The sequence below is a fragment of the Canis lupus genome, chromosome 32 (assembly GCF_003254725.2).
Source record: "Canis lupus dingo isolate Sandy chromosome 32, ASM325472v2, whole genome shotgun sequence".
NCBI classification, from domain to species: Eukaryota; Metazoa; Chordata; class Mammalia; order Carnivora; family Canidae; genus Canis; species Canis lupus.
The window spans coordinates 3,303,825-3,330,583 of NC_064274.1; the positions used below are offsets into that span (position 1 = coordinate 3,303,825).

The 26,759-nt window shown below is 40.3% G+C and overlaps 1 protein-coding gene across 5 annotated transcripts in view; it reads right to left on the minus strand.

Annotated features, from left to right (window-relative positions):
- The window catches only part of PAQR3 (progestin and adipoQ receptor family member 3), a 28,286-nt gene extending 4,983 nt beyond the window's left edge, over positions 1-23,303 (minus strand). For 2 of the 5 annotated variants that reach the window (XR_003127795.3, XR_003127804.3), the window contains exons 1-7: positions 23,028-23,298; positions 19,504-19,666; positions 12,189-12,344; positions 9,250-9,447; positions 6,366-6,456; positions 3,501-3,649; positions 761-876 (exon numbers count right to left, since the gene is read on the minus strand). Coding sequence is in view for 2 of the 5 variants with exons in the window: in XM_025426941.2 (XP_025282726.1) it covers positions 3,507-3,649; positions 6,366-6,456; positions 9,250-9,447; positions 12,189-12,344; positions 19,504-19,666; positions 23,028-23,212 (936 nt within the window). In the remaining 3 variants the exon portion in view is untranslated. Of the gene's footprint in view, positions 1-760; positions 877-932; positions 3,650-6,365; positions 6,457-9,249; positions 9,448-12,188; positions 12,345-19,503; positions 19,667-23,027 lie in introns of those variants that run through there. The other 3 variants (XM_025426941.2, XR_003127816.3, XM_025426933.3) reach the window with 3 other exon arrangements.
- Positions 23,304-26,759: the final 3,456 nt, after the last annotated feature.

Here is a 26,759-nt window from a genome sequence, read left to right on the forward strand (position 1 = left end):
TCTTTTTAGTAAATGGTACAAAGTGTGAAATGTACCACTGTTCAAATTCAGTTATAGTTCTTTATAGAGAAAAACAGATCTTGCAATGAAAGCTATTTATTGAGCAGCAAATCCCTTTTTAAGGAAGTCCAGTTCTAGCATCATCTGTAAGATGCAGTTAATTATTCTCATAGTGAAGGCATGAGCTTTTGAAATTTTATGCTGTACGTTTAAAAACAGTTTGCTTTTGCTTCACATGGTTGGCACTACTGAAATTACATGTATGTTCCATATAGTGTTTTTTGATCCCAGACTTACAAAGCAGGACTAGAGCTTTGGTGGCTATTGCTCCTACCCTCTAAGGAGGGAATCTTCACTTTTCACAAGAGACCCCTACTGCTGTCAACCTCTCCCTTGTGAAAATGTTTCCTTAAGGGGAGTTTCAGTTTTGGGTCATTATCTCACTACCTACTCAGGAAGCAGGGTACCGAATTTCAGGGGACATTGGTACCCAGTAGCATCTGCACCTTTTTTTTTTTTTTGCACCTATTTTTAATAATACAAACACAGTAATTGTGGTAATGCATGGAAAAGACACTTCTGTCCCTCCCCTAATAGCTGAGCGGACTGTTCACACATTTTGGCAGGGCTAGAATTACCCAGAATGATGAGTTCAGGTGGATACAGATGTATTCAGCTCAGCAATTGGCAGGAATCCAGAAGTACAGGCTTTGCCCCTTGACATTTAATACAGGGCAAAGGATATCTCTAGGTTAGGTACCTGCCAAATGGTGTTGCACAGCTTTATGCCAGTCAATCACAATCTTCAAATCGGTTACTTTGTCCAGGTGGGATGCCATAAGATGACAGATACTCCCTGAATCTTCATTCCTGATTCTAAAACATGATTTTAAAGCTGTTATGTATTATAAAGAATGACAAGCAGCACTTAATATATTTAGTAAACCCAGTTTATTTACATAACACATATTTTGCCATGCAGCTTACTCAATTGCACTCGGTGTAATAACAAAAAAGACAAGCACTATCTTTTGAAAATGGATTTATATAGAAAGATAACTGCCTCAAATGAGTTAACTACAACCTTATAAATCACAACAATTTAAAATAGCCAAAGATAATTTTAAAATGTAGGTCTAAAGTCTGTAGGTAAAGCGCTTTTATAGTTTACACACTGTAAAACTAAAACCAGTTTTTTTTAGTATGGTAGCTGAATAGTGTACTTTTAATCTTATTTTATTTAATAAATCTTTATAAAGACAAAAATAACTTAAATATACATTATTACAAGGCAATTTTTAAATAGTTATTCTTTCATGTTAACAGTGTCTTAAAAAATTTGCCAGTAGTGATATGCACACAGTAAGTGGTCAGTAAATGCTGACATACAGAAGTGTTTATAGTTGACAACAATCCGCATTCATTCATTCCCTACTTTATAATAAAATATATCATAGTAAAGATGAAAATGGGAGAGTATAGCTGTCTTACAAAAAATGTTCACATATTATAATCCTCCTTATGGTTAGACCTGTATGCCTTATAAATTAAAAAAACAAACACAGTATGCCCTTTTTATTAAGTCTGGTGGCAAGTATTAAATAATTCATACACTTCTAAAAAAACCAGGAATGTTTTTCAAAAATTAAGAGAAAATGGAACTCAAAGTTCAATTTTGTATTTTGAGAAGATTTTAGAGTAAAAATGGTACCAGGCCTAAAATAACTAGACTTTTCTACTTTAAAATTAATAACTACTTGGTGTATTTTATTTGGCTAAAATGACAAAATACCTATGTAAAATCAATGTTAAACCCCTAAGAGATGTTTTAGGGAAAATCCATCCTATTATCATTACAGCAAAGTCTTCTATCACTCAGCATATGGATCAAATTTGTGGCCTTAAGAGGCAAAGTAGGCGTTTATTTCCAAAGTAGTGTGTTCCATCATCATAAGGGGTACAATACTGCGCCCTTAGCCTACTAGGAAGATGCTCCATGCTGAGATAACTAGCATGAAGAATTTATATTCCAAAAACGCTATGCTGAAAAGAAATACAAAATTTTACAGGTGCATAAACTGAGGCACATTAAAGTAATTACATTCGTAATAGAAGATGTATAAATGGCAATGTGGAAATAAGCTTCATCATCAATTAGCACTTCTGCTATTTAGTAATTCCAATGTGCGGAAGATACACCAGTATTTAAAGCAGTTCATGTCGACCCATTAAGAAATTTGGAGAGTATTTTATATTCCAATGAACAGGTTTTTGTGAATGACTGCTTCAAAAGGGATTTAATTCGTACATATGAAAAGGCCAAAGAACAAGAAGAGCATTGTATGCTAGGGCAGTGAAATCTATTTTTTAGGTATATACAATAAAGAGTAAATTTAATGTTTCAGATGCAAATATTAGATAGTGCACATCAATACTCTGAGTTGTCAATAAAATGCTAACACGTGCATAAACAGGAAAAGACTAGAGTACAGGTGAATAATCCTGTCTATCATTTGGGGTATCTGCATGACTTTGTTCTAAGGCTTAAGGTTCATTTTAGGGTCAACACTGGGCCATCTGGACTCTGTGGCCTTGAAAGTAGCACCCATTTAATTGGGAACAACCATCCATTAACACATTTAGTACTGTAAATTCAGAGAGGCGAAATTCCCTATTTTGCCACAGGAATTTTGGAACCAAAAATCTGTGATCCACTGGCAAGAGTGCAATTATTACACAGAACTAAGTCACATTCTTTGAAATTAAAAACTTAAATGCTAATGCCTTGGTTATTAGGCCACAGAATTTGTTGCCTTGTCATTTAATCAGTTTTGAATCTGATTTTTATCTGATGGGAAACGACAGTGCAAGTTCTTATCCTCTTCTCAATGCCTCTCTCAAAGGAGGAAAGGTTTAAGGTTTTTGTTCTAGCAAACCAAAAAATCCAATGTTCCTAAGGAGAAAAGAGCCCTTAGCTAAAGAGAAAATCATTCTTAAGTGCCAGTTTCTCACAAACCATGTATCTAAAGGCTAGTGATTATCAAAACCACTTTCCTAGCTTGTCGTCTTAAGCACAGGCTATTGTAACCCTAGCCTTGATTAGGCACTTCAACTTGATCAACTACTGTAAATATCTTCTATTAAAGTAATCACTCAGGATGACTCATTTTCATCATGGCCCTTCCTAAGGAAATTAGGCTGGTGTTAAGTAAAATAAATACCATCTCTACACTGGTTTCACATTCATTGTTTTCAGATGTTTCTTATAAATGCCAACTAATTTTCACTTTCTGTACAAGCAGCAAATTAGTAGTTGTAAGGGCCATAAAGCAGTTATTATTACAGATTCCCAAGTATATTTTTCCATTTTTATAAAGTACTACTCGTGATATATTAAATAGGAGGAAAAAAGGAAAAACTAATGTGAATCTTAGAAATAGTGGGGTATACAACTCCCCATTACATATTGCTTAACAACTGAATATACCAGGTGACCATACCTGAATTCACAAATGTGAAACATAGTCAGGGCAAGGCTTGCTATGTCTGTACTGCATGACATACACTGTTGACTGGTGCCACCAATATAACATCACTACTGCAAGGATATGCCATATTTGGTGGCTTGATCCGAGGTAGTTTAGTTGTCCTAGAAGGGAAGGTAGAAAAGAATATTGACTGTGATATTAAAATAAGAATGTATTTTTATCTCTGGCGTTGGAGGTATGGCTTAGCAGCAAAAAAGATTTTGACAGTGTCAGAGCACCTGGAGACAGGAGATTAATTCAAACCCAAATATTCTTTTTAAAGGGATAAATTCATATTTGGGTCTAATTTAAGGACATTGGTGAATTTCAGAAATACTATTCCACCTGTGTTTTCAAAATCTAATTTGGTTACTTTCAGGAATTTGACCTTGTGTCTTCCCTGTCTGGCACTGTACCTATCTGGATATATACAACATAATCTGCAAAATGTCATTAGTAACTATGGCTTAATTAAGTTTGGTTAGTTCATATACAACTAACAACTATTTCTCTTGGTGCTTAAGATTTAAATTCCAAGGAGATTAAATAATTAACATGTGGGAAGCTTCTTGAAAAATAATAAAATGAAATACAGAGCTATAGAAATTTAAATGTAAATCACGTTTCCTTATCATGGTGCCTCTACGGTCAGGTAACGTAAACATTCTCTAACCTTCCCTGTCTTTTCTTACCAAGAGAAACAGAAATAGTACAGTATGTAGATTTTAAAGTATAAGTTCACACAGTCCTTTCTATAGGGGATCTTAGCCTTTTCTTGGTGCCACAGCATACTCTGACAGTCCAGTGAAGCCCACACATGCATTTTCAAAAAGCACAAAATACAGAGGATTACAAAGAAAACTGATTGATCATATTGTAATACAAGTATGATAGATCCACCTAAATCTGCCCATGGACATCTTTGGGGATCTTTGGACCCCATCAAATACTGCCGTGATGTTTCTACATTTTAAAAAATGTAACTGAGCTAAAAGTACATTATTAGGTGTAAATTTGTTAATTTCACAGTATTCACCTACCATCTCACCACCACTGCACGTTTTTCCCTATAGCCAGGTCATAAATGGGGACTGGCGAGACAAAGTTTCTAAGCCACTCATTCAGGAACCTCTGAGACTATCACCTTCGTCTGTGAAGACCGATTATCTCCTACAGTCTCCATACCTCCCCGCCGTGCCTGTACCCCGTCACATGTTCGGCTACACAAGACACATTTTATGTCAAGCTCATCTAGGAGAAAAGTTAAGTTACAAAACATCTGACCTCTTAGAAGGGAACTGGGAACTTCTGATATGAATATTTTAAGGCATAAAAGCACTATGGCCATACTGACGTAGTATAGAAAAATTTCACAGTTCAGTTTCCTCCATGTATTTGTCATGACGAAGTTAATAATAAAAGAACAATTAGTGAAGTGGTATAAAAATGTATTTTGCCAGAACCTTTTCTGTGGAAGATTCTGGCCCTACTTGAAGGATGGGACATATGCTAGTCATGTTCTTGAATCCTAATGTTTACACTCAGGTTCTTTGTATGCCACTCTTTTTTAAAACTCAGTGGTGAAAAACAAGTACACAGAAGAATGCCTGAGGTTCTGTGATCTAGTCATTCTCTAGATCAGGGTTTCTCATCCTTTCTTCTCAACATATATCATAAGTGGCATAATCCTATCTTCAATTCACTATGGAAGAGATTCTTCACCCACGAAAGAGGGACAAGTTTGCAGCGTGAATGTGAGCCACTGCCCTACTTCTAGCTCTCCAAACTAAAAAATCACTGCTCTATGTAATCTGTTATTCTTGACTCAAGTCAAAGCTCACTTGGACTTGCATCACTCTCTTACTAAACCACATCTTTCACTTACAGGACTGAGGTCAAGGGACATCATCATTGTAATAGTTGGTAACATGTATTGAGTGCTTACTACTTGTGAGGAGCCTGGCTATATGGGTCATGTACATTTTCGCATGTAATCCTCATAACAACCCCATCAAACAAAGTATTATCTCCATGCTCGGATGAGGAAATGAGCTGAAAAAGTACGAGTAACTCAGTTTAGCTCATGCAGCTATTAAGTGGGTGATGTGGATTTGAACCCAAGCAGTCTGACTCCAGATCTAAAGCTCCTAAACAAGCAAATTCATGTTTTGGACAACATTATTCATTCTACCCAGTGTCCTCTTAGGCATTTTCTATCAAAGGTTATTTTCCTTTGCACTGAACAATCAGGGAAATCTGTCCTATTGAGTTATTAGTTTGTGTAGATCTTGTGGAGGTGAAGACTTTTAACTTATATTATTTTCCCCTTAGCACTGGGTGCCAGGAAGCTGAAAGGCAGACTGGTGGCCTATATATTTTAGAACTTCATGATGGGTATTTGGTGAAGTGATCCTAACCCTGGCTTATTTTCATTATTGTCTTACTTTCCTCTGTCTCTTTTCTTATTTCTTGTTTTATGGATCTCTACATATATAAATTAATTTTTAAGATGAGTTGGTACCTAAAGAAGTCAATGGTAATTGATAGTATTTCACAAAAAAAGCAGTAGTTGGGAGACAGAGGATTCCCAGCTTTGTCACTAGCTCATAATCATGAAGTGGTGGTGACGTCATCTATTGTGCTCAACTCATAGTGAGGAGGAAAGGAAGTTTGTGAAAGCCCTCTGAAAGTTCAAGTCTTAGATAACATTTGGCTAAACAGGAGAGCCATTCTATGACCAATAATATTGGAGAAAATCTAACTTTTGATATTCTGAAGCATATACTTCCACCATGTATTTAGAATAAATCACGAGGTCACTATAATAGTGCTGCTTACCTGGAAAATACCTTTCAGGAACTTTGGAAATGTAGAATAGGAAAGCAAGAAGAGCAATCACATACATCACAATTACACGGGGTGCAAAGTCCTGGAAAGCAAAACATTTTTTCACAGATCTTCTTACTGTGACAGAATCACTAATTTATTATGAGTCTAATTCACAGATTACAGAGATTTCATAAATAGGATGTAAGCCTGTTCAATCTCAATTGCTTTTGTGGACAGTCTCCAATTACAGAAACCCTGCTCTCAATACTGTAGCCAACAGGGGCGCTAAGTGCCCAACTCTTGGTTTCAGCTCAGGTCCTGATCTCAGGGTGGTGAGGCAGAGCCCCTGTCCAGCTCCATGCTAGCACAGTGTCTGCTTGGCATTATCTTCCTTCCCTTCTTCCCTGCAGGAAATAGCCCATAGGAGTGGAACTGAGTGCCCTAAAGGTTGGGGTACTAAAGAAGCTAGAACTTTAAAATGGCTGAGGGTCCTAAGGACACCCAACTCCAACTGGAACCTTGATGAATGGGTGGAATGCAAATGGGGAATGGAGTTAATAATGGATGAATAAGCAAAAAAACTAAAGACCAGGGGTTTGTGGCTAGAAAAGACACAAGAGGTTTGGCCCAACAATGAAATCTGTTCTACCAACACAGACAAATGGTCCTACTAAATGCTACTATATGAAGCAGTCCATCTCTCAGCTCTGTTGGAAAGCTTTTCCTTGCCCTAAGAAAATTAGCCAGCCCAAATTTATACATTTTGTTCCTAATTCTGGTTGTAAATCTAATTCACCAAGAAGCTATTTAAGAAATAAAGACAGATTACTTCTCTCTACAAATATGTGAGAACTATCATGACCCTCGTAAATTCTACATTTTTATACTAAGGAACATGGATTTCTCATTGTAGAACAAAACCACACCCTACTTCCCAGGATTAGCCCTTCTGGAACTTTTCATCTTTCTCTTTCCCCATCTTTTTAAAATTACAGATTAGAGAATTTCTCTGGAAGTCTCCCTTTGCTTCTTCACTGGAATGATCTGTGATCACATTAGATTTCCATTTTGCAGAACCACTATCTTCCCCAACTATATCTCTATTGTAAGATTTCTGAACACAGGAAAGCTCCCATATTTCTCTGATTTTCTCAAAAATCTACTGCCTGAAGGCAGGTCTGGTTCTCTTTGTCATTATAAGCTCAAAAGGAATGTGTTTACTTCATCTCAAATTTTGGTCCCTTCTATCTCAATAACCAGTTGTTCATTTATGGTTAGAATTAAATCTGGAGTTGCATCTCATCACTGTATTTTCTTTAACTTATTTCTAGGGAGTTAAAATTGGTAGAGAAATGATGTTTTCACAGGTATCAGGATCAATGAGGTTCCTCATCACTACTGTCTCGCTTTCTCCCAATTTCCTGATCTTACGAAGAAAGCATCTGAAGTTGACAAAGTGGCCAGATGATACCACTCAATTTGCTATATCACGGAATTTCCTTTTTTCTAGTTTTATACCCAAATGCTTGCTACCATGTTGTTGCTGACTTCACGTAAGTACACTGTAAGCCTATTAGTTTTCCCGTCTTCTAAAAAAATATGATCTTTTGAGTAAAACCTGCACTTAATCCCCATCTTCCAGATAAAAGTCCCACTGCAACAAGTATATATTATTTCTGCTAGATTTCCTGGCATACTTAACTGATGTTAAAAAAAAATCTTAAGTTTACTCTCTCACGCATTCTTTTTTTTTTTTTAAGTTTTTTTATTTATTTATGATAGTCACAGAGAGAGAGAGGCAGAGACACAGGCAGAAGGAGAAGCAGGCTCCATGCACCGGGAGCCCGACGTGGGATTCGATCCCGGGTCTCCAGGATCGCGCCCTGGGCCAAAGGCAGGCGGCCAAACCGCTGCGCCACCCAGGGATCCCTCTCTCGCGCATTCTTAAAGCATTTTTTTATGGATCTCTGAGATCTTGAGTTTTTTCTAAACCCTTTCTCAAGAATACTGAGGAGTTCTCACTGAGCTACCTCCTAAATGCATTCCAACTTGCCCCCATAATACCTAACTCTTAAAGCTTTTCTTTTATTCCCAGTATATTGTCCTTAGTGGGTGGGACATGCTCCAATGGCAGGTAGCCAAGACAGTCATGATTTTTCAAATCTTGATCAGTAGTCTCAAACTGTGACCTAAATCCCAACTCCATCTACACCTTTATAGGTACCTCAAACTCAACAGATCCAAGGCAAAATCTATCCCAGCTCCTTTTCCACCACAAAGATCAATCAACTGATCAATTCCTCTCAGTTCCACACTTATTTTATAACTGGCATTATCCCTGCCATAGCTCACAAAGCTAGACATTTGGAAGTTCTCCTCCACTGTTAAGAACTTGGGTATTGGGATCCCTGGGTGGCTCAGCGGTTTGGCGCCTGCCTTTGGCCCAGGGCCTGATCCTGGAGACCTGGGATCGAATCCCACGTCGGGCTCTCTGCATGGAGCCTGCTTCTCCCTCTGCCTGTGTCTCTGCCTTTCTCTCTCTCTCTCCCTCTCTCTCTCTCTGTGACTATCATAAAAATAAATTTAAAAAAATTAAAAAAAAAAAGAACTTGGGTATTTACACACTCAGGGTAGAAGAAGGAGAATTAAGAACATATCATTTCACAGAAAGACCTCTCAGAAAAAAATAGCTGTTATGCTTTTTCCTGCAAGGCGTACTTATTTATATAGATGTGAAAGTCATGGCATCAATATGCAATTATAAATATTTTCTCAAGTGACAGAGACCCACCTTCCTGGTCTGATTACAGTACTTTACCCAAAATGAGTAAAACTGAAAGAACAAAAAGAACAAAAAGAAAAGAGAGAAAAATATTGACTACATTCAACCTACCTGTACAATAGGAGCACCGATTCCTCCATTGAGCCAAACCCAGTGAAGAGTGGGGATCACTCCATATCCTGACACAGAACAGAAGATGATAGAACGGAGCCTCTGCCACTGCTGTGTGAGGTAATTGGGATGGATCTGTGCAAAGAACACCGCTAGGATCATAGCAAGCACTGTGATCAAGTACACTTGGCGCCAATACTAGAAGGAAACCAAATTTTAATTGTCGTTAAAAAAAAGAGAAGGAAAAAAACAATTCTGGCTTTTACATTGTACATTCCAAACTTATTTACGTGATTTTTTCATTTCTAGACATGATTAACTTCCTTCCTGAAAACACGGCATGCTCCATACAACTGTTAGGTTTCTTAGGATGACACACCAAATTCCGAGGTGAGCTGCTAGAAACCACATCTACTCATACAAAAGCGTTTTTTGAGTACCTATTATATACCAGGGGTATAGAAGTCCTGTAGAAACAAAACTGACTATGACACGGACTCTCCCAGTGGGTGAGCTCCTTGACTGCGGGAGGGGCAGACATGAACAAGTTATCATGGAAGTACTGTTAACTGAGCTGTGAACACAATGTTTTAGAGTGACAGTGGAGGGGGCACTTGCTACCTGGAGCAGCTAATAAATGCTTCACAGAGGACATGGTATCTAAGCAGATGATTTCTGAGGAATATACATGATTGTGTGAGAAGAGGGAGTTCTCAAGGAAAAGAAACAACACATACAGTGGGAAGATTTTGAGAAGGCAGGCTGAAGGGCAGGTGTACTTTCAGGCTAAGGATTTGGAACTTTAACATGTTGGCTCTGGGGGAATAGCAGGGTTCTTTAAGAATGAGATGACAGGCCTGCTTTTCAAACTGACTTATTAGAAAACTCTGACATCAGTGTGGAAAAGAAAGTGATGATAGGAAACCAGCAAGAAGACATCAGAATAACTGATCCAAAGAGACAATGGAGGTTTGGACTCTCGTTGAACAAAGAAGACAGAGATGTGAGCAGCAGATTCAGGAGACTTTTTAAAAATAAATTAAAATCTTAATGGTTGACTGGATGTGTGAAAAGGCAGTGGAAGACAGCTAGACTGCTGCCAGTATGAAAGGCCATTCAACTGGCTTCTAAAGGAGCAAATGAGCAAAGATAATACAGGTGTGGTGTTTGTGTGGGTGGGGAGAGACTGGGAAAGCATGAAATGTGCATTTTAAAATATATTTAGTTAGAAGGGCTCACAGAGTATTTAGGTATCTAAATGAGCAGTTGAAGCTTAAAAGTTAGCACCACATAGAGCTGAATTCTTAAAACTGGGCTCCAAGAACTTTTGTGGGGTTATTAGCTTCGTGAGATCACAGGTCAAATTGTTTGGTTACTCTGTGCCCAAATGCACATTGCCCTGGATAGAGGGTCCAGAGTTTTCAATCTCATTCTCAAAGCAGACTGTATTCCTTAAAAGATAAAGAGCAACTGCAGCAATTGAATATTTGGAAATGATTAGGTACAAGAGGAAAGAAAACAATTTTTCCTTTAAATGATCATTAGCTCCAGGGGTTCTCTTCTCTTGGAAGCCTAGATTTTCTGAAAAGAGATTTGTAAGAAGTGTCTCATGACTCTCTTGAATTATCAGGTATGTTTAAGAAAAGGTAAACAGCAAACAGATTAGGTTTCAGAGAAAGAATAACAATTCAAATATGACAAGACTGCACTCACAAGCTCCTAGTTAACAGTTTATTCCAAATTTTCTAAAAGATATAAATGGTTTCATGCAAAATGAGTAAGTGAAAGCTGAGCATATATGAACAGTTTATTACTAAAATCAAACCAATTTACAAGGTTAACTGCATATATAATTCAATGCTTATGTTTCAAAGTAATTAGGCCTAAAAAAGCAAACGGCTCACATGTAAGTGGTTACAATCAATAATTCTTTTACTTCAAATTTATTTTTTCCCTTTGCTAGTTTTACACTTTACTAGCAGTTATCTCTGTTTGTGTAGAGACAAAGATCCTACTTTGGAATTCCCAAGTCAGAGGAATCCTGCGCTATAGCCAATCTTCCCACTAAGTGAAGGCTGAGGAGTATGGCTTGGAGCACCTGTACATGTGGAGGGCTTGTGGAGAGGACAGGCTCTAGTCTTCTGTGAGTAGGATTCAAAGTACCTAGTAGGTATACTGCCCCAGCTCTGTCCTGGCTCTGAAAGGGGGGCGGGGAACTAAAGGACAAAAGAAAAAGAAAAGAGTAAGGTAGGAGAGCAGGAGAAAGAGACAGTAGGGATGATGAGGACTTTCTGAATGGGAGGGTGTGAGATGTACCAAGCTCAGTGGAAGATTCAGTTTGCCTCCTTGGCTGGGACATGAGGTGAGGAGACAGAGGGTTATATTCCATAGGTCAGCAGGCTAATATTTTTAGGTCAGGTGCTATATAACCCGATAGCAGTGTTTCAAATGCTGCTTTGCACAAGGCAACAACTGACTTTTGTGACATCAGAGTCGAAAGTAGAGCCGATCTAGAGCTCAGGATAGGTACATACTCATTAAAGTCACTCACCCCCCAGCTGGTCCGTCTCTCTCTATGCCTACCTAAAAGTAAAAGACTAAATAAAGGAAAACATATTTCTTATGAAGAATTGGGTCAACACACTCACAGACAAACCCTTTATTTTTTTTCACTGAGAGGAGGAGGAAAGGATCAGGGAAAATGGAAAGCAGTAGCCAGCTTCATAATTTCATTAAGCATTAATGTTATTTAACTTCAGCTCTATATGCATAAAAATAAAAGATATGTAATGTGCATCTGAGGAATCATGTAGCTATGTGGATTCAGTGGAAACATTATTAACTCAGTGTTTACATTAGTTTTAAGTTCAAAGGAACCATGGCAAGAGAACCCAAGACCTATGTGAAACGTAGAATGTAAAATGTTTTAAGTTACTTACATTATTACAGTAAAATGCATAAAACACCCCAGAGACATAGCAGCCCAGTATTCCAATAGAAATTCCTGCATAATCTAAAGCCATCCATCTTCGACAGGTTTTTTCTGATCGATGGCAAGAAAAAAGATGATAGCCCACAGAGCAAAGCATACAGACCTATGGAAAATAGAACAAATCTTAGCATAGTGAAACAAAAAGGAATAAAAGCAACTCATGTATGATGTTCAGGGACGTGGTTAGGTCAAGCCCAGGCTTTCTGGCCATACAGACCTGAACCTAGATTCTGGCTTTGTGCCATAAAGCAAGCCATGTCTCTTCTCCAGTTCTTAGTTTCCTTACGGGTAAAATGGGGATAAAAGTAATAAAGAAAGACATTTAAAACAGTAAATATTTTATAATATAAAAATTTTAAAAGAGTAGCATAGCAGTGGGAAAATTATACAATGCAATCTTTAAAAAAATATTGAGGCTTATTTTGATCCATGAAAGAGTTTCCTTTTAAAAAAGTACCCACTAGAAGTAATGCATGTTTTTAAAAAGTTAATCAAAGAACATAGAATTATGCGATGTAAAAACATAAGCTCCCCCCTCTTAATCTATTCCCCAGCAGTAGCCCCTGATAACACTGGTTAGGTGTCCTTCTAGATATCTTCAATGAATGCATCAAACACCTATGATATACAAGTCCACACATATACAAACACATGATACAGACTTTTTAATCACATGGAATCACTTAATATATTCTGTTCTGCAATTTTGCTTTTTTCACTTAAGACTTTCCACATCTGTGAGATTTCATCGTACAGAGTTTACTTTTGGGTCGTGAGTCAAACACAGCTTTGTTGTAACCAAGAAAAAATAATTATGACTTAGGTTGACTTCACATGCTGCCAAACTGAGAGCAAAGCTAATCTGATTCAAGCAGCTGCTCTTAAGATTGATAAGGTTTCCATGGCCACACTCCTTCCAGCCATGAAGTACCTGCTGTGTGTCATGGACTAGGGAACACAAGGATGAGAACACTACTGTCTGAAAGATTTTCCCAAAACAAGTGGACAAACAAGTGGTAATGTAAGAAATCACAGTGAGAAAATAGAGGAGGGAGGGGACTGGGTTTGTGGGGGTATGTGTACATTCGGTGGGTGAAGTGGTGGGGAAAAGACCTTCACAGAAGGGCTGCCACCCGAGCTGGATCTTAAAAGGTTGTTCTGGAATTTACCAAGAATATAAATAAAGGTAGCCACATGTTTATTTTAGGGTCCACAGGAAAAGAAGCATTTGAGAAACACAGAACCATTAGTGAATGTCATGTGGCCTTCTTCATAATACAATTATGACAAGCCCTACACCTCACAGAATTTTAAAGTCAATATGGGGGAGGTGTGATACTACTGAAGATTTTAAGTGGAGTCTTACAGAAAGGCTAGGATGGGAGGTTACAGGAGTAGCCCTGAAGGGCAATAATGAGAGCCTCAAGGAAGCCACTGACAGTGGGGGTGCAGCAAATGGCAGGAATAAATGATATGAAGCACAGAGAAATGATATGAAGTAGGTCAAACTGATAAATATATATTTTTACAGATTTAATTTATTTATTCATGAGAGAGACACAGAGATAGAGAGAGAGAGAGGCAGAGACACAGGCAGGGGGAGAAGCAGGCTCCATGCAGGGAGCCCAATGTGGGACTCGATTCCGGGTCTCCAGGATCACACCCTGGGCCGAAAGCAGGCGCTAAACCTCTGAGCCACCCGGGCTGCCCCAAATTGATAAGTATCTTGCAAGCAACTGCTAAGGCAGAAAAATGGTCACCTAGCTATTCAATAGTCTGATCATTAAACAAACCTAATCAGGCCCCATAGCCTTATATCAATATTCAAAACAATGAATGTACTTAGCTACAATGTCATTTCTTCATCCATAGTCCCATATTTTCATCAGTCTGTGACTTTGGCTACTAAGCAACAAGTCAGAGTTCACTAACCCAATTCAATATAACACTCAAAGCTTGGTTATTTGTTTTCTCAAATCACCCTTGAGATTAAATACAGTAAATCCAGAACACGAAGGTATGTATTCTCATTGACAAGGAAAGATTTCATTGTCACAACGCTAAGTGACACAAAACAGCAAGCAGAGATGATCATAGCTCAGAAGTAGGTAGGCAAGGTAGGTGGGAGGCAGCTGTGCATAGACAAATGTCAAATGTGGTTACCTCTAGAAAGCGGTAATTCAAATAGCTTTTACTTTCTTCCATACACGATTTTGTTTGTTTGAATTCCCACATGAGGATATTTTATAGTAATAGTAAGAAACAATGATATAAATACCCTAAAAACTACAGAACACTTATGAAAGATATCGAGGAAGATGCAAAAAGATGGAAAACATTCCATGCTCATGGATTGGAAGAGTAAATATCGTGAAAATGTCTATGCTACCCAGGGCAATCTACACGTTCAATGCAATCCCTATCAAAATACCATAGACTTTCTTCACAGAGCTGGAACAAATAATCCTAAGGCTTGTATGGAATCAGAAAAGACCCTGAATAGCCAAGGAATGTTGAAAAAGAAAACCAAAGCTGGCGGCATCACAATGCCGGATTTCAAGCTGTACTACAAAGCTGTGATCATCAAAACAGTGTGGTTACTGGCACAAACACAGATCAGTGGAACAGAACAGAGAACCCAGAAATGGACCCTCAACTTTATGGTCAACTAATATTCAACAAAGCAGGCAATAATATCCACTGGAAAAAGGACAGTCTCTTCAATAAATGGTGCTGAAAAGTGGACAGTCATGTGCAGAAGAATGAAACTAGACCACTCTCTTACACCAGACACAAAGATAAACTCAAAATGGGTGAAAGATCTAAATGTGAGACAAGATGCCATCAAAATCCTAGAGGAGAACACAGCCAACACCCTTTTTGAACTTGGCCACAGCAACTTCTTGCAAGGTACATCCATGAAGGCAAGAGAAACAAAAGCAAAAATGAATTATTGGGACTTCATCAAGATAAGAAGCTTCTGTACAGCAAAAGAAACAGTCAACAAAACTAGAAGACAACCTACAGAATGGGAGAAGATATTTGCAAATGACGTATCAGATAAAGGGCTCGTATCCAAGATCTATAAAGAACTTATCAAACTTACACCCAGTAAGCAAACAATCCAATCATGAAATGGGCAAAGGACACGAACAGAAATTTCACCAAAGAAGGCACAGATATGGCCAACAAGCACATGAGAAAATGCTCCGCATCACTTGCCATCAGGGAAATAGAAATCAAAACCACAGTGAGATCCCACCTCACACCAGTGAGAATGGGGAAAATTAACAAGGCAGGAAACCACAAATGTTGGAGAGGATGTGGAGAAAGGGGAAGCCTCTTGCACTGTTGGTGGGAATGTGAACTGGTGCAGCCACTCTGGAAAACTGTGTGGAGGTTTCTCAAGAAGTTAAAAATAGACCTGCCCTACGACCCAGCAATTGTACTGCTGGGGATTTACTCCAAAGATACAGATGCAGTGAAAAACCGAGACACCTGTATCCCAATGTTCATAGCAGCAATGTCCACAATAGCCAAACTGTGGAAGGAGCCTCGGTGTCCATCGAAAGATGAATGGATGAAGAAGATGTGGTTTATGTATACAATGGAATATTCCTCAGCCAGTAGAAACGACAAATACCCACCATTTGCTTCAACGTGGATGGAACTGGAGGGTATTATGCGGAGTGAAGTAAGTCGATTGGAGAAAGACAATTACCATACAGCTTCACTCATGTGGAATATAAGAAATAGTGAAAGGGACTATACGGGAAAGGAGGGGAACTGAGGGGGAAAAATTAGAGAGGGAAACAAACCATGAGAGACTCCTAACTCTGGGAAGCAAAGGGTTGCAGAAGGGGAAGTGGATAGGGGAGGGGGGAACTGGGTGACCGGCACTAAGTAGGGCACATGAGGAGATGAACATACCCTATGTTGGGAAATTGAATTTAAATAAAATATTTTTAAAATTAAAAAAAAGAACAATAAAGGTAATTTCATTGTGAAAAGGAAAATAAAGAGAAAAATTAGACTTTTCAAAAGGAAAGTAAAATATATACTTTAATAGAGAACACTGAGTTTTTAAAAAGTAAACCTATACTTCGTATGTTCTGTTTTAAAAAAAATGTGTTATTATTAGAATTCCTTAAAAAACTGGCTGCAAAATCATCTGGCAAATTGAGTTTGGTTTCAGTTTTCTGGAAAGATTCCTTCTGTGGACTATCTCACTCGACCAGGGTAGACAGGTAATTAGACTGTGACATCCTATCTCTAATCTCCTTGGCATGATAACCAAATATTTCAGGATCTACCTCCTGCCTCTCTCCAGCCTCATCTTTCTCCATTCTCCTATGAGCCAACCACAAAGGCCAATCCCTACAAGTCTAGAAAGTGCTGAACTGTCTCTTGCTTCTGGCCCTTTACACAAACTATTTTTATCTGCTTAAAAGCCCTGCCTCACTCTCCCTTCTGCCCTCCTACCTAGGTGACCTGATCTTTAGGACAGGCTGATTTTGTTCAGCACTGTATTCATAATGCCTAGCTTATAATACCTGGATGTAGATAGGAGGCATTTAAAAAAACATTTGTGAAACTTAATGCAAATGAACTGAATCTAGGAAAAGGCATTCCTGGATTGTACTCTTCCCTAAGACAGAAAGACCTCTGGGAAAGTTCAAAGCCCCTGAAATTACATTCTACTATTCAGAATGTACTCTACTAATCGGCTTGGTGGGAAAGTACTGATCAAATAAAACTGCAGAAGTGAAAGAGAAAAAAAAAATGTTGTGTCTTTTAAAACTTAAATGTAATTTTTTTTCTTTTTTTTTGAGAGAAGGGGAAAAGAGAAAGAGGTGGGGACAGAAAGAGAGAATCTTAAGCAGGCTCCATGCCCAGTGCAGATGGCCAACGTAGGGCTCAGTCCCAAGATCATGACCTGAGCAGAAATCGAGTCGGACATTAACTGACTGAGCCATCCAGGCACCACTAAATGTGAATCAATCTTAACTTGTGGTTTACCATGCTGCCTGCTGACTAAGAATTTGAGAAAATTGAGTCAACGAGTTACAAATTTAATTTTTTTAAAAATATTTTATTTATTTATACATGAGAGACACAGAGAGAAAGGCAGAGACACAGGCAGAGAAGCAGGCTCCGTGCAGGGAACCCAATGTGGGACTCGACCCAGGAACTACGGGATCACGTCCTGAGCCAAAGGCAGATGCTCAACTGCTGAGCCAAGGCATCCTCCTCAAATTTAATTTCATAAAAATAAAAATAACAGAGATGGCAGTTTTTGGTAGGGAAGATATATTGTCTTTAGCTGTTGTTAGTATCTTGCTGCCTTTAGCATCTTTTATGGTGCGTAACAAAGATCACTGCACTAAGTAGCTAGGAGAACAGGATTTTACTGTCCTGCTGAACAACCCTGAGCAAGTTACTGAAACGTTTTGGGTTTTTCTTCATTGGCAATTGTAATTATTTCAGTTTTTCAGTTCTGCAATGCATTGTTTTCTTAAGCCAATATGAATATAATATGCTTTCCCTGAATTAACATCAGTTGTGGCTGGATGATGAAGGAATAAAGTGCAGGCCTTGGGGTAGAGGAAAACATGTGGAATTTTCAAAGTAGATCCTACCCATATTATTAACAGTAGAGTATAAACCAGTTTTGCTTATTAATGGTTACTAAGAGCATCTTAGTCTATAAGATACAGCTAAAACTTCAACTATAAAGAAATTGATTCATTTCCATTTTAAAACCAGAGGTGGATTCTAAGAGATGTTTGGGCTGCAATCAGGACAAAATGAGTGTACTTTAAAAATACTTAAAGAAAAAATAATTTTCAAATAACACAAAAATACAAGAATATTCTTTCCTTCAGTGAAATTTAAGATATTAGAAACTAGAATTTCTAGAATTTAAGATATCAGAAACTAGGGATCCCTGGGTGGCGCAGCAGGTTTAGCGCCTGCCTTTGGCTCAGGGCGCGATCCTGGAGACCCGGGATCGAATCCCACATCGGGCTCCTGGTGCATGGAGCCTGCTTCTCCCTCTGCCTATGTCTCCGCCTCTCTCTCTCTCTCTGTGTGACTATCATAAATAAATTAAAAAAAAAATATATATCAGAAACTAGAATTAAGAAAAAAGGGGAAGGGAGATGTTCCCAATATGTCTTTAGTCATTTTTTTTTTTAAGATTTTATTTATTTATTCATGAGAGACACAGAGAGAGGCAGAGACATAGGCAATGGGAAAAGCAGGCTCCCTGCAGGGAGTCTGATGTGGGACTCGATCCCAGGACCCCAGGATCACAACCTGAGCCAAAGGCAGACACTCAACCACTGAGCCACCCAGGTGCCCCTGTTTTTAGTCATTTAACTCTGAAGTTTTAGCTTAGGAGTTGAATGCTGAAGGTTTGAAATTAAATGATACATCATGAAAACAATATCTGTGCAGGTGACTTATAGATGCACCTTTCAAATGGTAGCCAGAGGTTAACTGCAGGGAGTGCTGGCCTATATTTGAAGGAAGGGGTATGATAGCTTTCAATTTTTATGTTTTTTCTGTACTCTCTGCATTCTTTTTAAATTTTAAAAATGTCAGCAGGATTTCAGTCCACATTTGTCTTCTTCTTTAGAATTACTTGATTTTAAAATATATATAACTTTTAAAGGAATTTTAAGATCTTTGAAAAAAATGAAAGTGCTAGGGAACTAACAAATAGAAGAAGTAGAAAAGAGAAATTGAAAGTATTTGAAACCAGGCAAATGTAAAAAGACCAAAAGAAATTAACAGTAAAGCAACAGAAAAGATCACTACCAGCAAAACAAGACATTAAAATTAGGACAGTATGGATATATATACAGAAATCATAGACATATAAATAGGAAACAGATGGGGAATCTTCTCAAATAAGTTTTAAGCATTAACTAGTGTTTTATCTCAGCCAAAAAATAGAGTACAGAGGCTCCTATCCTTATATTAATCTTAAAGCAAAATGTCTAAAAAGTGAAGGATATATGCAAAGACATTTCTCAATCTTTAAAATCTGTTGGGTTTAATGTATACTCTGACAGTAAAGTCTAAATCTACTCTCATAAAAACATTTTTGGTGCTTATATTATGAAAATGAATATGCTAACCTATATGCTATTTTGGGGCTCTTTAAAGCAAGTGGTGGGTGTGAAGTAAGATCACCTGCCCAAGCTTGTCTGACTAAAGTTCTCTTAACCAGTAATAGTGTTTGTGAAATGACTTACCTGGAAGCAGAAAAGACAAATAGAACAAATTACAAAATCTTCTCTGGATGCACTTGCCGAAGGTAACACTGATGTCATGTCATATATTCCCAGTGTAAAGAAGAGGAAGAAACCCAGCAAATGACTCCAGATGTTTACGGTCTCGTTAGATAAAATAAACAAACTGGAAAACAAACAGACATGCATCTCAGATTGACACTGGGGTTGCTCACCATGAGCATTTAAAAGGTTAGGGACAGTTTGGGGATCAGTTCTCTAACATCTGCTACTTTAAGCCCTTAGCCCCATGTCTGCCTTTATAAATACGAAAGCTCACACAGTGTAATTGATCTTTAGGTTCTTCCCGGTCTTCACAAATCCTGAAACCTTAGGGCTTTTTTGGTGCTCACCTTTGTTACCATATTTACAATTTCCTTCCTCATCTGAGTTATTTATGTATAAACTCCATCTCATCCTCCAGCCTATCAACTCCCTGATGGCTGGCACCATCCATCTTTATGACACCACAGTCCCGAGCAGAGTGCCTTGCTCAGATCAGATGCTAAACGTCCACAGAAATGAATGTGCAGATTAAAAGGGGATGTTAGCTGCCATACGCTCATGTTCAAAACCTGGTATCTGAAAGCCTGCTAAGTATAAGGTGAGGCACAAACCTAAAATACCTTTTTAGTACTCATTAAATGCAAATGCAACAGACTCGAGAGAAGCAGAATAAATACAAACTGTAAGACAGGCAGGCTGGAACAGCTTTGCTGTAGTTGTTTGCAACCAAACTAGTTCCTAGTAGCATGAGTTTTTCCTTTTTAGGAACAACACGTTACTTTTAGTATCAGTCCTATTTGCTCAGTGTATGTGTAACTGGTTTAAGTTAAAGTAGTCCTAACAGCACAGGTTGGTGTAGCGTATACCACATCAACCAGGAGTCAAGAGGCTCACTTTTCTCCACTCTCACCCTCAGCAACAAATTAGCTCTGTGATCATAAGCAAGTCACTTAACCTCTCTGGCTTCAGTTCCTTCAACTATAAAACAAGGGAGGTGGATTAGATGCTACTACAAGTCCCTTCTTGCTCCTTCATTTTGTGAAATGTTTCCCTAGCTGTGGATAGAACCCATCTGATTATTTACTGAAAGTGACATCATGCCTAATATTTAAAATTCTCTTGCATTTCTCTTGCAAAATCTAATCTTTTTGTTTAAATTAAGGTCTTTGACATTCACTGGTTCAGATTCCTCATTAGTAAGCATAAATGTATAATTGTGACCTAAATTTGTAGGAATCACCATGGTCTCATTTTCCCTATTGTTACACATCATAAACATAACAGGGTCTCACATTATCAAATGATCATCAGGAATAAAGTGAATCTTGTTATCTTGAATTCCAGGTTTTACCCTGTACAAGCATCAAGTATAATGACTACTTACACTGGGCCAAGGGCGAGGATGCGGGAACGTGAAGGAACACATCTAAGTACAGGACCAGTTTGATGATCAATGCTGTGCTCTGCCTATTGCCTGAGAACTTTTCACTTTGCGAAACCTGGTATAACCTGATTAACTGAGAAGCACGACCTTGGCATGCTCCTTCCAACTGAGTGTTGGCAGAAGAGTTGTGACATATAAAACCTCTCCTTACATCCAAAAGCCGTCCTGGTCACTCCTGACAGCTAAAAGAAGAGAGGGCAAAAGCTGAACTTGGTAAAGACCAAGCTGTTGGGAAGAGCACTTGGAAGAATATTCCCCGTAAAGAATCTACTCTTACTCGGTGAGAAGTCAGGCTTCTCTGTTCAGCTTCACAATCAATAATCACAATGATAACAAGTCACCTTTTACTCAGTACCTGTCAGGTGCCATGCCCTCGTGTAGCATTTTACACACAAAATCTCATTTAATCCTTAATATTTTTTGAAGCAGGAATTGTGATCACCCTTGTTTTTACAAAAGGTAAAATAAGATTCAGAGAGGGGTCAACTTTTGTTCAGGGTCCCGAAATGGTTAAGTGGCAGGTCTGGATAACCAAGTCTTTTTGACTCAACGGCTCAAGATCAAAGCACTGTGTGTATTTCACTTCTCAATCCATGAAATTTGGACACTAACATCAACAGGCAGAGGACTGCTGCTTTGTGGGTAATAATAAACCTACGGTAATGTACTGCTTGCTCTCTCTTTATGGAACTTCACATCCATAGCCAGGTCCCAGCTCTGATTTCTTATGTAATAACTTATGCAAAGGCGACGCTGGGGAGGCAAATAGTACTCAGCGTTCAAACTGTGAAGGCCTGTGGGCCATTCGGTCAAGTACGGATGGGCAGTAACGCCACCTTGTGAGTGTGGTCCTAAACACTTGGGGCAGAAAGAACCAGGGACAGACCGTGCTGAAAAGAACCCCAAAGAATCAGATGTGTGATTGCTTCTGGAGCAACCCGGCAGCCTGCATTCCAGCACTGCGGTTTGTCACTACAGCATCCTAGAACTCACCAATATCTGTACCTTAATTCTCTTAAGGTAGGGCTCTACATTTAAGTACACATACAGAGAGTTTTAACACAAAGCTATTCTAAAAGTCAAAACACTGATTTTTGGTTTGGTTTTTAAAAATCCAGGCTTAAAAAAAAAAAAAGAAAAAATAAATTAAAAAAATAAAAATAAAAATAAAAATCCAAGCTCTTTTCAAGGGTCTTAAAGGTTTAGATGATGAAGAAATTCCTTTGGCGGAAATGCTTCTACGGTGCTCTAGTGGAAGGTAGTGCCCGTTACAGGCTCTCCTTGCTATAGTCCTTTTCCTACGCATTTTTCACAATGGTTATTATGCAAGAGAGTAAATTAATTGCCTCTGTAATGTGTGTCCCACAGACCAAACCTCAGTCGTTTTATGAGAACAGGCACAAGGGCCATGTCTGCTGTTTTCTGCATGACCTGTGACAGCGCCTGGCACCTAGGAGGGGCTCCAGAGTATCTGCCGGATGAATGAATCTCTCTCGGGTGCACATACTCCTCCATACGTGTATATATACGCGTGCATATGCACCTGCCAGTGCGAATTCGTTTCCTAGTAACATAACTTCCTGTGATCTGTCATGTCACACGTTCATCTGGCCCAAAGCATCTCAATTTCCATGGGGCTGATCTAAAAATAAACAAAGCTCAGGTATACCCTGGGGCAGGCATCGCTGGGCCACCGTCAGTGGAGTCGATTCCAACGAGCACCGAAGGAGAAGGAGATAAAGGATGCGCAAGTCCTCTGCAAGCTGCAGAGCTCCCCGGGACGGACCGCTACGGCGGTCATACGATCCCTGCCGGCTGTCACCGCTATTCCGTGCATCCAGCCCCCAGGCCGGGAAGAAAAGAAGGTAACGAGAGGGGAGAGGGGAGAGGGGGCCAAAAGGAAGGGGGCGGGGGTGCAGCTCTGAAAGGACGAGCGCGGGGAGAGCAGAGGGAGCCCAGACACGAAGGGGCGGGGGGAGGGGAGGGGGAGGGGCTGCCGGCTCCCCCAGGCCGCCCCGCGCCGGCGGCCAGACTCTACCTTTTGATGCACAGCCTGGAGGGCAGGTAGGCCCGGTAGCCGTCGGTGATGTACGGGTTGTCCTTGAGGGACACGGGGATCTGCTCGTAGGTGTAGAGGCGGATGCCGCGGGGCACCAGGACCGGCCAGTACTGGTAGCTCCCCAGCTCGATGTAATGCGCGCTCTTCAGCAGCTTCTGGTGCATCGTCCCGCGCCGCCGCCGCTCCCCGCGCCGGGGAGCTCGCCCAGGCCCCGCCTCCCCGGGGAGGGGGCTCCGCCGCCGCCGCCGCCGCCGCCCCCGCCCCCGCCCCCGCCCCGGAGCCCGCGGTCCCGCCGCCGCCGCCCCGGCCCCGCGCCGCGCTCGCACCGGCCTCCGCCGTCAGCGCCGCAGCCTTCTCTGACGTCAGCACGCCGCGGCGGGCCCCGCCCCTCGGCCTCCTCTGGGGCGGGGCCTGGCGCGGGATGGGCGGGGCCTGGCGCGGGATGGGCGGGGCCTGACGCGGGATGGGCGGGGCCTGGGCGGGGCCTGGGCGGGGGCGAAGCGGCGCAGGTGGAGTTTCCTCCCAGGGGCAGAGAGAAGCGCTCCCTGGAAGGAGATTCCGATCGACAGTGCTCCTCACCGACTGCGTATGCTCAGAACCTCACGTGTACTGTTCAAAGGGACTCTCGACGGTTTCTTTTTTTTTTTTTATTTATTTATTTATTTATTTTTTATTTATTTATGATAGTCACACACAGAGAGAGAGAGAGAGAGAGAGAGAGGCAGAGACACAGGCAGAGGGAGAAGCAGGCTCCATGCACCGGGAGCCCGATGTGGGATTCGATCCCGGGTCTCCAGGATCGCGCCCTGGGCCAAAGGCAGGCGCCAAACCGCTGCGCCACCCAGGGATCCCTTTATTTTTTTATTTTTATTTTTATTTATTTATCTCGACGGTTTCTAAGCTACAGTCAGTCCTTCCAAGCAGCTGAAAATAGAGGAAAGCAGATGCACGTGGGACATTTACCAAAATTGAGCGTGCACTGAGCCGTAAAGAGCCTCCAGCGACACTCAGCATCCTGAACCCGCTCAGGGTGTGTCCTCTGAGCCCCCGGCGACACTCAGCACCCTGAACCCGCTCAGGGTATGTCCTCTGACCGTAGTGGACTTAAAGTACGTATAAATGAGAAAACTAAAGCTTCCAAATGTGTAGAATCGAACAAAAACGCTTATAAGTATTTAATAGGTTGATGAAGAAATCACAGTGAAAACGAGAAAATCTACTGAACTGGAAGACGGAACACTGCCAAACCCGGGGGTGGGGGGTGGGGGTGGGGGGCAGCTAGTAGAATGATGCTTAGAGGAAACGTTGTAGGTTTGTTCCCGGCTGTGTACTATGATGCACGTTTTTTGACATGGCAACAGGACAAAACAGTTTTTTGCATCCTTATATGTAGCACCCTCAGCCCATTGTTGGACATACAGTAATCACTCATGATTCCTATTATTCATTTATTTTTCTCATTATGTTAGTAATAACTCTCTGATGTTTGGGAAACAGCATGGCTTAGTGATTAAGTTCTGAGGTTTGAAGCCATGATACGTGGGTTTGAATTCTTGTTCAGCCACTTACCATCTGTGTGCCCTTGTGCAAGTATTTCACTTCTTTGTGTCTCAGTTTTCTTACTGATAAAATAGGGGTGATAGCAATACTTTATGTTGTGAGGATTAAATGAGTGAATCCACTTAATAACAGAAAAGTTCCAGGCATATTATTATCACCCCCAAAATATTAACCATTATTAGAATTCAAGTGAAGCTATATTAGTAGATAAAACTGGAAGGATAGATATATCCTAAATGGACTTAATATCATACAAAGGAATTTTTTAAGCCATAGAACTAAAACTAATATTTGAGAGCTGGGTGCCTAGTACATGATCTCTACTGAAGGTTACTATGTGCAGGAATTCTTATTTCCTGGTGGGGGAAGGTCACATCTGAGAATGCTGTCACTCCCAGTGACCCCTTCTGGGAGGTCCCTTCTGCATGTATTCTTGCTGGTATCACATGAGACTAACTCGGGTCATTGCTGATGCAAAGGTGTCCTGACACAAATGTCTGTATAAGAGCAATGGTAATTAGCTTGTATGTACAGTTCCTTTCTTTCTTGGGAATTTGACCTGGACATGTGGGAAGACAGTCTGTACTCTGGTACTGAAACAGAAGGAGGAGGTTGCTCAGAGATTGAGAAAGTAGCTGAGTTATGGTAACGATGGGACACTAGAGTGAAGAACTAAGAACGGCAGCAGCTTTGTCAACAACGTACCCATGAAGCATGTTGCAAAATGACTTCTGTAGGATCTCAATTACTTATAACCCATTTCAGTTCTCTCTCATTTACATGGTTTAATTTTTAAGTTAAGCAGTCTTTGACATCAAACACTTAAAAAACCCAGTTATGAAATGAATGGATGGATATGAAAAGCTAGATATCACAACAATCCATGTCTGAATCCTAGCGAGAGGAAAAAAAAGAGACCTAGGAGTAAAATTAAAAAAAAAAAAAAAAAGAGAGAGAGAGAGAGCTCTTCCACTCAGGTCTGTAGGACAATGGAAGCAGGAGCAACATTGCTTTGGGGACACATATAACAGAGGAGAACACAGAAGGGAGAGGGCACAATTCCTCCCAGAGAGCCATGGAATTTTGGAACTTTGAGGTATCTGGATGTTTAGTCGTGGTGCTTGATGGAAGACCTAGGTGGCCTGCTAGAGAAAGAACACTTGGTGGGGTCTCTGGCATCTGGGGGATCAACAGCTGCAAGAGCAGGAGACCTCAGTACTTTTTTTTTTTTTTTGAGACCTCAGTACTCTTGAAATGACAGTATGGGAAACTGAACCACCCGCTAAGAAAGAGCGCCCCAGTATGAGCCCCTGTGAGACACATCTTAGGTTTCAGAGACACTTGTGGTGAGGGATGGGGAGGATGTTCTTAAGGAGCCGGAAGCCCTGCAATCTCACATGGGCCCAAGAGCAAGGAGACTTTGAATTTTTACTGTTTGAATGAGTCAATGTATTTTACAAGCATATGCAGTTTGGGAAAAATTGGATTATGCCTTGTTTTATAGGATGATTTTCAGTGGGCTGGGATGGAGAGACATGGCACCTGCATGGGGCATTTGAGTGAGTAAGATATTTTTTCTTTTTTCTTTTTCTAGCAGTGTTGAAGGGAGACTTGGGTATAGAAATGGACATAACATGGAAGTTCACACTTTTTGAGTTCCAACTATGTGCCACACATTTTCCTGGACACCAAGAAAACAAAAATGAATAAGACATCTTTTGCACATCTCAGCAGCATTGATGTTTTTCCCTTCACCCCGCTTTTGCCCCCACCCAACTATCTTCTCCGGACTTTTGAGACACCTCTCACCTGGGTTTTTTTCCTTACCTCTCTGGCCTGTCCCTCCCAGGACACCTGGTATTTCTCTACTTCATCTGTAAGCCAGAGTGTTTTTCAGGATTCTTTCTTCAGGTTTTTTTTTGTTTTTTTTTTTTAATATTCTATTTTTACTAGATGTATTTTCTTTAAGGTGATGCCTCTGAAATCTGCAGTTTCAGGCCAGATCTCCTTTCTGGGCATCTGGGTTCACATTTAGAACTGGACATAGAACTTGAATATTAGGGGTGCCTGGGTGGTTGAGCGTCTGCTTTCAGCTCAGGGCAGCGATCCTGGGGTCCTGGGATCAAGTCCCACATCAGGCTCCCTGCAGGG